This window comes from Lithobates pipiens, unplaced genomic scaffold (assembly GCF_037356315.1).
Source record: "Lithobates pipiens isolate NorthernLeopardFrog02 unplaced genomic scaffold, aLitPip1_a1.2 Scaffold_28, whole genome shotgun sequence".
Lineage (NCBI taxonomy): Eukaryota > Metazoa > Chordata > Amphibia > Anura > Ranidae > Lithobates > Lithobates pipiens.
In genome coordinates this window covers 67,214,354-67,226,450 of record NW_027507789.1, presented here as the reverse complement: position 1 = coordinate 67,226,450, position 12,097 = coordinate 67,214,354, and the positions used below count along the sequence as shown (strand labels likewise).

At 42.6% G+C, this 12,097-nt stretch overlaps 1 protein-coding gene across 1 annotated transcript in view; it reads right to left on the bottom strand.

Annotated features, from left to right (window-relative positions):
* Nucleotides 1–12,097, bottom strand: part of EVPL (envoplakin) — a 121,697-nt gene that overhangs the window by 52,489 nt on the left and 57,111 nt on the right. The window contains exon 3 of the mRNA XM_077459357.1: nt 1,059–1,158. Coding sequence (XP_077315483.1) covers nt 1,059–1,158 — 100 coding nt within the window. The remainder of the gene's footprint in view (nt 1–1,058; nt 1,159–12,097) is intronic.

Here is a 12,097-nt window from a genome sequence, read left to right as displayed (position 1 = left end):
AACCACAAAACGCTGATATGTCCCATAATCCACATATGGCACAGCCCATTTTAATCAGCAGGCTGCCCTATGCGTGTCACAGTAAAAACGAGACACAAAACGTTCACTCCCACTATGCTAGATGTGAATGGGGCCTGAAAGTGAAATTGGTGCGATAACACAAGAACAGTGAGACTCCATTCACATCTGTGTGTTTCCTTACATTCCAGAAATCACACCAAGCTCCACTCTGAAAAAAACACTGAAGCTTCTTTGGGGTGATTGCTATGTGTAGGGCAGCCCCCATTCAGGTGAATGGGCTGCCCTATGTGTGATGAGTGAAAATGCTCCAAAATGCCTCCCCACCTTGCTTAAAGGCCTACCCCACTTTTAAGTACACAATGGGGTTTATTTCTAAAGCTAGAAAGTGCAAAATCAGGCTCACTTCTGCATAGAAACCAATGAGCTTCTAACCCCAGCTTGTTCTATTAAGCTTTGGTAATAAAACCTGCAAGCTCTTTGGTTTCTATGCAATAGTGAGCCTGATTTTGCACTTTCTAGCTTTAGTAAATAAACCCCATTGTGTACTTAAAAGTGGGGTATGCCTGTACTTGTATAAAGATGGCCATGCAATATGCAATCTGATTGTGTATTTAGTGAGAAGGGTGATCACTGATTGATTGCATTTCATTTAAAAAACATGCAGCTTTGAGATCAGCTGGTCAACTCCTTCCTGTGTAAGTCTGTAAGGAAGTAAGATAGAAGAAATAGATACGTTTAGAATCATGGATGTAGGGCAGCAAGGTACGCATCTGTAGATTGTATGGAAAGCTTTGTTATTTTTGCAAAAAATGTACATGAATGCTACATTGGTACATAGGGGAGCTGGAATTTAGATGAAAAAAAAGGTGAACTTAGCCTTTAAAATGTCTCTAAGTCAAAAGTTTTTGTTTTTATTATCTTAATGAATTCTTTCACTATGAACCTTTCAGTAGCTAAAAAAGTAGTCCAAATAAAAAGTTTTAAGTAACATATTTAACCATGACAGTGAACGGAGAATATAATGGCCATATCCTCACCTGCTTCAGTTTCTGGTGAGTCTCCAAGATGTTCTTCTCCACCTGGTCAGCATTTTTCTGCATGCGGGAGATTAGCAAGGCCAGTTCATTAGCAGTTGCCCTAGAGAAAAAAAGAAAGAGGAATACAGAAAGGATTAAACATTTGCTTTTTTTTTCCCTGGAAGTTTTACACCGTAATTATTTTTTAGAGATTGAAAAACCAGCTTAGTTGATTTAGAATAAGTTGTAACATTTTTTTTGAGACTGAACCATCAAAGCTAAAGAAAGTGCTTAGAAGATATAATTAGTGGTGGTCGAGTGCAAAAAGATCCATATATTGGTCTGTAATTAATACGTTCAAAGAGATGTGTGCATGAGTCATGTGTATAAATGGCTGAATGCTGGTCTCATGTGTATAACACAAGCACATAATCACTTATACAATTGAATAAAGGACTTTCTTCACTTGGCTTTCTAGGCACACTTCTGATTTTTACTTTCATTATTCAGACTAAATTAAAAAATGCATCCACAGTCTGTCCAATCACTGCGATATGAACAATGTTTCACCTTTCAGTCTGCATGAAAAAATTCCTGACATGTAAGTGTACAGAGACTGTACAAGACGTGTTTTTGTAAAAAAAATCCTCTACCTATTTTATAAAAACAGTGGAACTAAAGACAAAAGATTTTTTTATTATTATTCTGGATAGATTAATGAATGGTTACAACCCCCTGTTTTTTTATTTGTTCTATCTGAGTCCCATTGGGGAGATTTCTCTTCACTTCCTGTCCCATAATCAAAACAGGAAGTGAGAGCAAATACATACAAAGTGGGAGACTCCCTGGTAGTCTCCAGAACCTGTGACCCCATTGTAAGATTTCTTCTTTGTTTCTGTTCTGGTGGCAACCCGAAATTTGAAATGTTCTTTCCTTTCCACTGAGAACAGTAAACAGGACAAATAAAGAGGGAGAAGCTCCCTTATGGGGACACAGACAGCAATAAAAAACTGACAGGTGTTTAAATCCCATCTAAGTTTTATCCAAAGCTAAAAAGAAACGTTTTACCTCTAGTTATACTTTGATTTTCAATTGAGTGATTTTGCCTAGGCTGAGATGATGTCATCAGTCTGCTGCAGGCAGGAGAAAGCATTTCCTCAGTCTCTGGTCACTCACTTAGTAAATAAAAATGCTGCCTTCTCTGAAATCTCCTTTCAAATATGCTAGTTGCCTAATAGCAATTCTATTCCATAGACTTTTATATGCACTGACCCTGAGAGTACTGAGGCCAGAGACAGCCAAGCAAGTAGCATTTTCAGAAATGAGCTGGCAATATTTTCCTTCTTATTTCTTTTAGTGAATATTTCCTAGTGTACATGACCACTAAATGTTTTAATGTGCTTGACACCCTGGAAGAAGCAAATACATCTCTCTCACCAATTTACACCTATTTACACTAAAATAGCAACATCAGATAAAATAGACTATTTTTCTGTATCTTGCAGTATCTGTTGCTGATCACATCCTGGTTGAACTTGATCTTCTGAGTTTAGGGAATTCATACAAACATTATATGCGGGTTATGCCAACACGTGTATACCCGTGTACATACTGTATATAGGAGGCTGTATGCAGCACGTGGCCTTCCCAAGCACAGAAAAAAGACACAATTTATCGCGTTATGCCTCTAATGCGCCTTTGCACCTTTTAAATCTGTATGTGAGGTCAGGTGAAAGAAAACTTTAGACAAGCTCAATAGCTGCCCAGATAGCAAGGATAACTTGCCACAAATTTCAATATATTAATTTTGAACACCAAAACAAAAATTTGCCAATAAATTCTACAGGTTACATTCAGTACATTATAGTGTAAGTAGTCAAAGTCAAAAAAGTTTTTTTCAAGTTTTGCACCCCACAACTAATGCACCAGGGCTTCTGGGGAAGAGGCCCTTGTCCCCATCTGCACGGGGACAAGGTGCTTTTGCAGGCACTATGCAAAACAGAGGGCAGTCTGTCTCCCACTCCCTTCCTACCTTATGTCCAGACTCCAGAGCCTCCTCATGTGCCGAAAAACGATGTCCCTTCACAGGCGCGCTCAAGCGTTCTGCCCCGCCCACTCTGCTCTCTGCTCCTGCCTCCTGCTGTATGCGGCTACATGTGTCTGGACATGGCTGGACTCGCGGGGCCGGGTGGCTTAAGAGTAAACTTACATTCCTCATCCTTACCACAAGCAGCGAAAAATCGTGAAAAAAGTGATATCTATTGACAACTATGACCGGGCCCCACTCGGCTGGCAAGGGTTGCTATGGCAGTAGTTCCACCACTGCTTGAAGCACAAGTTATAGTTGATACTTTTCCAATTTGTAGCAAAGTTGCAGTGGCGAGTCTACAGCAAGAGGTCTGCAAGTCTACAGCATGAAAATTCAGGCACAGTGACCCCGTGTGGTGGGATGACTATTACAACACATAACTGAACCAGAATTTGCAGAATGTTTGCAAAGAAATTGGTTCTGGAGTCATGCAATGTGGACTTTTGCAATTGTGCAATAAACTTGTGAAGCCTGGCTAGTCTAGCAATAACTTAGCAACTCATTTTCAAACTTGCAGCTCAATTGCTTGCTATCTGGGTGTGGGAAAGTCACGCATAGGAAGACTAATGCCAGCCATACACGGTTTGAATTTTGAAAGAATTTTCGTATGAATTTCCCACCATTAGTTGGCTGCAGCAACAGCCAATTTTCATGCGGAAATCAAATTTGAGGAATCGGACATGTTGGAAATTTTTTGAAAAACAAACAATTTTCTAATCAATGATGGGAGAATGGTGCGAGAAATGTAATAAGAAAAGAAAATTTACGGAGAGAAAAGAAGATTCCCGGCCACGAAAATTATTTTCTGTAGTAACATGAGGTGAAATTGAAGGCACGGTCAGCCAAAAATCAATGGTGGCATCATCGGATCACAAAAAAAAAAACAACTTTCTGATTTTGAAAAGAAAATTTGTTCAAAATTCGACCATGTATGGCCTGCATAAGGGACAAAGAGGCCAGAATTGGTTGTAGCAGCTGGACAGAGGCCCATTCAATTAGTGATAGTGGGAGTCCTGAGAAGGGCAGAATCCAATGCCGCGTACACAAGACCGAACTTTTCGACAGACTAGGCCTGACGGTCTTCCCGATGGACTTTCGGCAGAGGTCCGGCGGACTTTCTGAACGAAGCGGACTTTGCCACACATGACCGGACTAAGTCCGTTTGAAAGTCCATTCGTTTTGAATGTGATGACGTAAATGGGGACTAAACAAGGAAGTTCAATAGCCAGTAGTCAATAGCTGCCCTTGTGTCGTATTTGGTCTGTCGGACTAGCACACAGATGAACGGGTTTCCCGATTTTTAGTCCGTCAGATAGATTTGAAACATATTTTATTTCTAGGTCTGTCGGACTTTTGGGGAAAAAAAGTCAGCTGGAGCCCACACACGATCGAATTGTCCGACAGATTCCGGTCCGCCGGACCAAGTCTGCCAGAAAGTCCGAACGTGTGTACGCGGCATAAGGCTACATTCACATCTGCTGGGTGCAAGAAATGCATGCAAAATTGCACGCTTTCCCTACATGCATAGAAATGTGCCACCCATCAGCAGACTTACGGGGGTGCCAATAATTGTTAATTGCACATCCACGCATCTGCTAATGCGTGAGTGTTTTCGCATGCGCCAAACTGCATGGTGCTGGTGTGGCGCGTATTAGAAAAAGGGTCAGGTTTTTTTGTGCCTTAAAAATGAATGGGCTGCCCTACATGAGTTGTGCCAAATGGGCATGCGTTCTGTCTTCCTTGTATGGTGTGAATGGAGCCTTAGGTTTTTATCGGCACTCCTAGAAGTGAGATGTTGTGCTGGCTTCCTGACTGCCTGGCTTCATATTTGCAGATTCCAGTGGTAAGTATTCCTTTCAGCAGTTTGAGGCCATAAAAAGAATGTGATTTACTACAGAAAAAAAGAAACATCTGTGGTGTTGGCCTTTAATTCCATGTTACACCTACTACCTGTAGCCCTTGCAGGACCACAAATACTGGTGGAATATTGTTGGATTGACAACGCTGTTAGAAATTGTAACATATAATATATTATTAAATAATGAAGTGCAGTTATATTTCACAGTGAAATCTTTCTCCATTATTCTTTCAAATGTTTCTTGAATTTGTTTCTTTACACATTCCTACGGCTGTGCCTTGGAAAACAGAAGCATAAAAAGGAAGAAGGATTTTTGGAAAATTTGGCCACATGTTCGCATCCAGCATGTCAGGACATCATCTCTGTTCAGCCAGGTGTTTTAGCTGCGCGTGCCGAATATACGCATTCTTTACTTAACCATTTATGGCTGTTTGACTCACATACTTTGGATTAATGCCAAATAAAAATAATATTTTTGGAAATCATTTCAACTGCATAGATAATTTTAAAACAGAATTAAACCCTCAGCAGATTTAGCTTAGTACAATAAGGACAAAAAAAAAAATATTCCCCAGTAAACTGTTAACATTTGTACCCCAGTGCATGGTATTTCCAACTTTCAACTGCTCTCTCAGTTTTGCTTCTCTGAACTTCCAGTCTTCACAGGAAAGGGTTAACAGTAGACAGCACAGTCTCCAAATGGAGAATAGTTACATAGTAAAGGCCCGTACACAGGATTGGACTTTTTGACAACAAACATGCAAATTAGCTGTTTTGGAGCAACATCCGACCGTGTGTATGCTCCATCGGACAAACTTTTTCCATTTTCATCTGACTTTTGTTGGCTGTGCGAACGGACAAACTTTTTGACAACATAAGTCCGATGGAGCAAAGTCCGATCGTCTGTACACAAAACCATCAGACTTTTGTACAAGGTACAAACACACATGCTCAGAACCAATGCAAAAGATCAGACAACAATACAGAAGTTGACCAAAGGTGGCGCTGGAGTAATTGAACGTCCTCTTTTGAAGTGTCGTCAGTACGTTGAAACGTCACTACGTTCGTGTTTGTTGCCTAAAAAGTCAGATCGTTTCTACACAATACAAACTTGTGGACTACGCCCTTTGTACAAAAGTCCACGGGAAAGTTTGTACAAAGTCCGATCGTGTGTATGAGGCTTTAGTGAGGTTTAAAAAAGGCACAAGTCCATCTAGTTCAACCAGAAAAAAATAAATACAATCCCATATACACAATCCTTCACCCACAGTTGATCCAGAGGAAGGCAAAAAAAAAACAGCAAAGCATGCCCAAATTTGCTAAAGCAGGGGGAAAAAATCCTTCTTGATCCCCCGAAAGGCAATCAGATTTTTCCTGGATCAACTTTACCTATAAATGTCAGTACCCAGTAATATTATGTACATTTAGGAAAGAATCCAGGTCTTTTTTAAAGCAATTTACTGAGCTGGCCATAACTACCTCTGGAGGGAGTCTATTCCACATTTTCACAGCTCTTACTGTGAAGAAACCTTTCTGTATTTGGAGATGAAATCTTTTTTCATCTAGACGTAAAGAGTGCCCCCTTGTCCTTCTCGGAGGAGGGGGAGTAGAAGGGAGGATCAGATGAGTGCCTTGGTATCCCAGACTAAGGGTCTGTGTGTGTTTATTGATGCACACAGTGTAGAAAGACACAAATCTAGTCCCTGCATGCAACAGTGACTCCATAGGATGAGTCACCATGAAACCAGAAACCTAGGGCAGTGGTCACAGTACCAGCTTAAACTGGAACATAGGCAAGAATTAAAAGTTAAAAAAGCTGCATGATCAGTAAGTGATTAAATCAGCTGCTAAAGTGAATTAATATGCTTTAATGTACAACAAGGAACATCAGAAGGCAACAGTGTCCAAAATTCATTTAAAGTGGTAATCATTCAGAAAAATATAAATTCTGTTGTAGCTTGCCGATCCTTTGATTGGTTGTGGCTACATTTATTTAGTTTTTTTTAGGATTTTTTTTCTTTTATTTTCATGTGGTGTTCCTGCCAGTCAACCAGCAGTTGGAAGGTTTAGACAAACCATTGAACACTGATTGGGGTGCTTACAATGGTCAGTGTTTATTTATTTACCTTCATCCCAAAAGAAAAGAAAAAAAACTGTTTAATCTAACTGCTTATAAAATGTTAGCTAGAGTTCAGCTTTTATGTGTTAGTCAAGTTCATCTAAATCTATTAGTCCAACTAAAGCTACCCTCTCCCCTGACTGATAATGCTGCTGTCCAAAGTTGTCTCCATTTCTCCTCCATCCAGAGTGGGGGTGCCCTAAGACAGGAAGTGTGTTGGTGGCAGGATCACCAGTAGGGATGAGCTCAGGCGTGTTCGTGCAGAGCCCACCAGGAAGTCGGCGCAGCGCTGCACTAATCATAGGCAGTGAGACATTTGCTGTTCTCTGCAGCCGTGCATCGGGGGCAATGTCTCACTGCCTGTGATTAGCGCAGCTCTGCGCCGACTTCCTGGCGGGCTCTGCACGTGGAGTATGCGAACATGCCGGAGCTCATCCTTAATCACCAGGTGAAAATAAAGAAATAAAAATGTACAGAGGACTAATGCAGACACAATATTTAAGGATTGGTAAGCTCCAATGTATTAAATGTTTGTTTTTTGGGTTTAATACTGTTTTAATCTAGTCCACCTTTATTGCATATCTTCCTTTTTTTTTAATTAAACCTACACCCCTCCCAATGGTTTAAAATATACTTAGATATTACAAATCATACTTTTCCCAAAGTCTTCACCTTTCTAATCATAGTCTTTCTCTTCTTCGCTAATTACAACAATGGGGATGTGTCTAAAGGGTGGTTCTAGAGATATTTAACTAATCTGCAAGTCAAATACCAGATCTATCATTGTGTCTTTGTAAATTCCATTGTCAAATTTCCATATTCATGGTGTTTTTGGAACACATTGACAGCTTGGCCTGCAGCCAGTCATTATGTGTTGCAGCTGATATCTTAGAATCAACTTTGACCCTTCACTTCTTTATAGGTGACAAAGCAGGTAACTTGTTTTTACATGCATTTAGACTTTAGAGAACATTCACACTGTTGTATTAACGTGTGTCCTAACACAACACGTAGCGATGCACAATACATGCAAAGCACCATGCCCACAGATGTGCATTGCAGCACAGCACAACACATGGAACTGTGCTAATACACGCACATTTTTTATGTATTTTGGTTAGGCAGATTACTAGATTTGGTGGCAACCAAGGATTCCCTCGCTTACTGTTTTAGCTTTTGGGACAAAATGTGAAGGGCAATCTCCTCAATGGCACACAGATGGCAAAAAACAAAACAAAAAAACTGACAGGGGTTATAGCCCACCTTTACTGTATCTAAAATGAAAAAAAAAAGTTTTGCCTTTAGTTCCACTTTAAATTCCAACTCCAGATTTTTTTCAACTTTTTCATAGAGTTTTGAAGAACCAATACTTAAAAAGGAAATTTCACCTGACCCCTTGTCCCACCAGCACAAGAACTGAGGGGGATTGTTCCAATCCTTTCCTGTTTTGTTTTAGTCTGTGCCCCCTTTGAAAAGATTTCTCCTCACTTCCTATTATTACAAGAAGTTAAGGGAAATCCCTAACCCTGTCCACACTGTAAAAAGCTAAAGTTTTGACCATTTTTAAGACAAAATATACAATGTGTTTGTAGGCAGATGCAGTCTACTTTCTCCACTGCAGGTAGTCTTCAACCGCAGCGGCATTACAGGGGTACAGGAAGTCAAGAGGAGCTATCAGTTGGATGCTGCCACGCCATGTTACATCTTGGGTCAGGCAATGTCTATTTAAGACCCTAAATAGACAGGGTGCCATTAAGAGTCTTTGGCACTAAAGAGCAAATTTGCATGTTGCAGTCAAAGAGGGTATTCCTCTTTGGAGAGGACCTAGTGCATCTACAGGACAGGAAAACTAGTAAACATTTTTTGCCTGCCTGCTGCTGGTTACTGTAGAAATCCCCCTTCCATGAAGTCTGATAGACTCACTGCAGCGATTTTCAAGTGCTGCATGGTTTAACAGTAGTGGCTATGAAAGCAAAGAGTTTGCACCGTTTGTTGTCCCTTTCCTCTACCCTCGTCCATTTACAAAATTCCTTGTGTTATTTTCACAGAATGCAAGGTTCTCTGTGAATGACTTAGGAGAGAGGAGGGGCAGATGAATGTCAGGATCTCTCCTTGTCTATTCACAGAACCCCCTTGCATTCTGTAAAAATAATACAAGGAGTTTTGTGGATGGACAAGGTGGAAGGAAGGGGAAGGCGAACAGCACTATCCCTACATTGTCGCAGCTGCTGCTCCAAAGAGCCAGAAAATCACCGCTTTGATCATATCTGGCTTCACAGAGAGAGTTTTTAACCAGAGAAGGCAGGTTGTAGGATACTCTTCATTAGTGGGAAGTTATGAAACTGGTCGGCATGCCCAAAAATGATTTACTAGACTTTAGCTTTAAAGGAATTATTATCCATTTCCAAAAATTAAAAGGTTTTGCCGTTTAATATACTTTAAAGTGGTTGTAAACCCTTACAAACCACTTTGACCTACAGGTAAGTCTTAATTTAGGCTTACCTGTAGGTCCAAGAAATATGTACTAAAAGACAGTCACAGCTGTCTACGGCGCATGCGCTGTAGACAGCGGCGCGCATGCGCACTATTGCCGTTAGCAGCATGCCGCTGCTAATGGCAATATGCCGTTAGTGGCGGCTCCTGTGCGCATGCACAGGAGTGACGTCATCGCTGCTCCGGCACTGTGAGTGGCTGGAGCAGAGATACCTGGAAGAAGATGGATGCTCCGGACTACAGGGGACAGCGGTGACATCGCTGGCTCCTGTGTCAGGTAAGTGACACATAATGGGCTATTATGCGATGCATAGTAGCCCATTATGCTTTACCTTTGCAGGGAGACAAAGAGGAAGTAAACCCATCAGGGTTTACTTCCTCTTTAACCACTTGGGATCCGCGCTATTGCAAAATGACGGCAATAGCGCGGACCCACATTTTCGGGACTACGTCTATTGACGTAGTCCCGGTTACGAGCGGCCTGCGCGCCCCCTGAGGGGCGCGCGCGGCGCGCTCTGTGATCGGCGAGTCCGTGAGACTCGCCTGATCACCGATCCGTGTAAGGGGTCGATCCCGACCCCTTATCACGTGATCAGCTGTCAGCCAATGACAGCTGATCATGTGATAAAACGGAGCCGGTAATCGGCTAGTATTCCTAGCTGTCAGCGCGAGGAGAAAAAAAAAAAGCCGATCGCCGGCGGCCGTGTTCGGGACATCAGTCCCGATCACGGCCAGCAATTTAAAAGGACACCTGCCCCCTGCCAGTGCCCACCTGCCACCCGCAGTGCCATCCTGAAATAAAGTAAGTGCCCCCCTGTCAGTGCCACCCAGCAGTGCCCATAGTGCCCACAGTGCCACCCAGCAGTGCCCACAGTGCCACCCAGCAGTGCCCACAGTGCCACCCACAGTGCCACCCAGCAGTGCCACCCACAGTGCCACCCAAAATCTGCCTCAAAGGTGCTGCACCCCAGTGCCGCCCATCAGTGCCCAGCAGTGCCGCCCATCAGTGCCCAGCAGTGCCGCCCATCAGTGCCCAGCAGTGCCACCTATCAGAGCCACCTATCAGTGCCACCTATCAGTGCCCATCAGTCCCATCTATCTGTGGTACCTATCAGTGCCCATCCGTGCCACCCATCCGTGCCACTTATCCGTGCCACCCATCCGTGCCATCTTATCTGTGCCCATCTTTGCCCATCAGTGCCGCCTTATCTGTGCCCATCGGTGCCGCCTTATCTGTGCCTATTAGTGCCGCCTTAACTATGCCTATCAGTGCCCACCAGTGCAGCCTATCAGTGCCCACCAATGCAGCCCATCAGTGCCCACCAATGCAGCCCATCAGTGCCCACCAATGCAGCCTATCAGTGCCGCCTAATCAGCGCACTTCAATGAAGGAGAAAAATGACCCGTTTGCAAAATTTTATAACAAACTATTAAAACATGATTTTTTTTTTTTTTTTTTTTGCATCTTTTTTTGTTTGTTTAGCAAAAAATAAAACTCCGAGCTGTAACTAAATACCACCAAAAGAAAGCTCTATTTGTGGGAAAAAAATGATAAAAATTTCATTTGGGTACAGTGTTGTATGACCGCGTAATTGTCACTCAAAGTGCATCAGCGCTGAAAGCTGAAAATTGGTCTGGGACTGAGGGGGGTTTAAGTGCCCAGTAAGCAAGTGGTTAAAGACAACAATAAAACAAAATGGATTGAGGTTAGGGCCTGTGTCACATCGCCCTTGTCTACAGGGGAGACTTTCCTTCACCTCCTACCCCAAGGGGACATGGACAAAAAACGGAAACTTGTATCAAATTCAGACACTCTAGAGCCTCATGAAGGAATACGCATGCTCCGAACGCGTGCTCCTCCCCACTCTCTCTCCAACTGGAAGTGACGTACACCGCTCTCTGTGAGCCGTCCTGAGTTTCTGGAAGCGATGTGAACCACCGGCGTCCCTGGACCCATCAGCTGCCTCTTCACCAGTGAGAAGATTGTCTTCCCCACAATATTAATCCCACATGCGCTGACATCTCATACATCTTGTGAGTTACCAATTGTCTTTTATGGAATAAAATGTCTTAATAAAGCTGCACTTGGATGGAGCTGCTTTCCTTCTGTCTTTGCCTTCCACAGAGTTACTTCTAGCCTGTCACGAGCTGGCAGCCATCCACAGTCAGCTTATCTAAGAACATTTCAACTGTCCTTGTGCCACAAATGTACCCCTCCACATGAACTAGATGTGAGTTCTAATTACCCACTCTCTCTTTATTTAGTTGATCAAGTGCACATAATTGAATGTACTTTCTATTGCCTTTTGAGGAGCACACTGCTGTATGCAGGGCTAGTTTTTTTCATCCCAAAAGATCCACAGAAGGGGTTCCCTGCCTTATCAGAGCATTTATCATCCCAAGATTTGGGATTGCACTACAGGAGAAGCTGAACCTGCGTGGAGAACCACCAAAGGTGGCAGGTAAAGGGTCTCTTTTCTTCACACTGGCTGTGAGTTCTG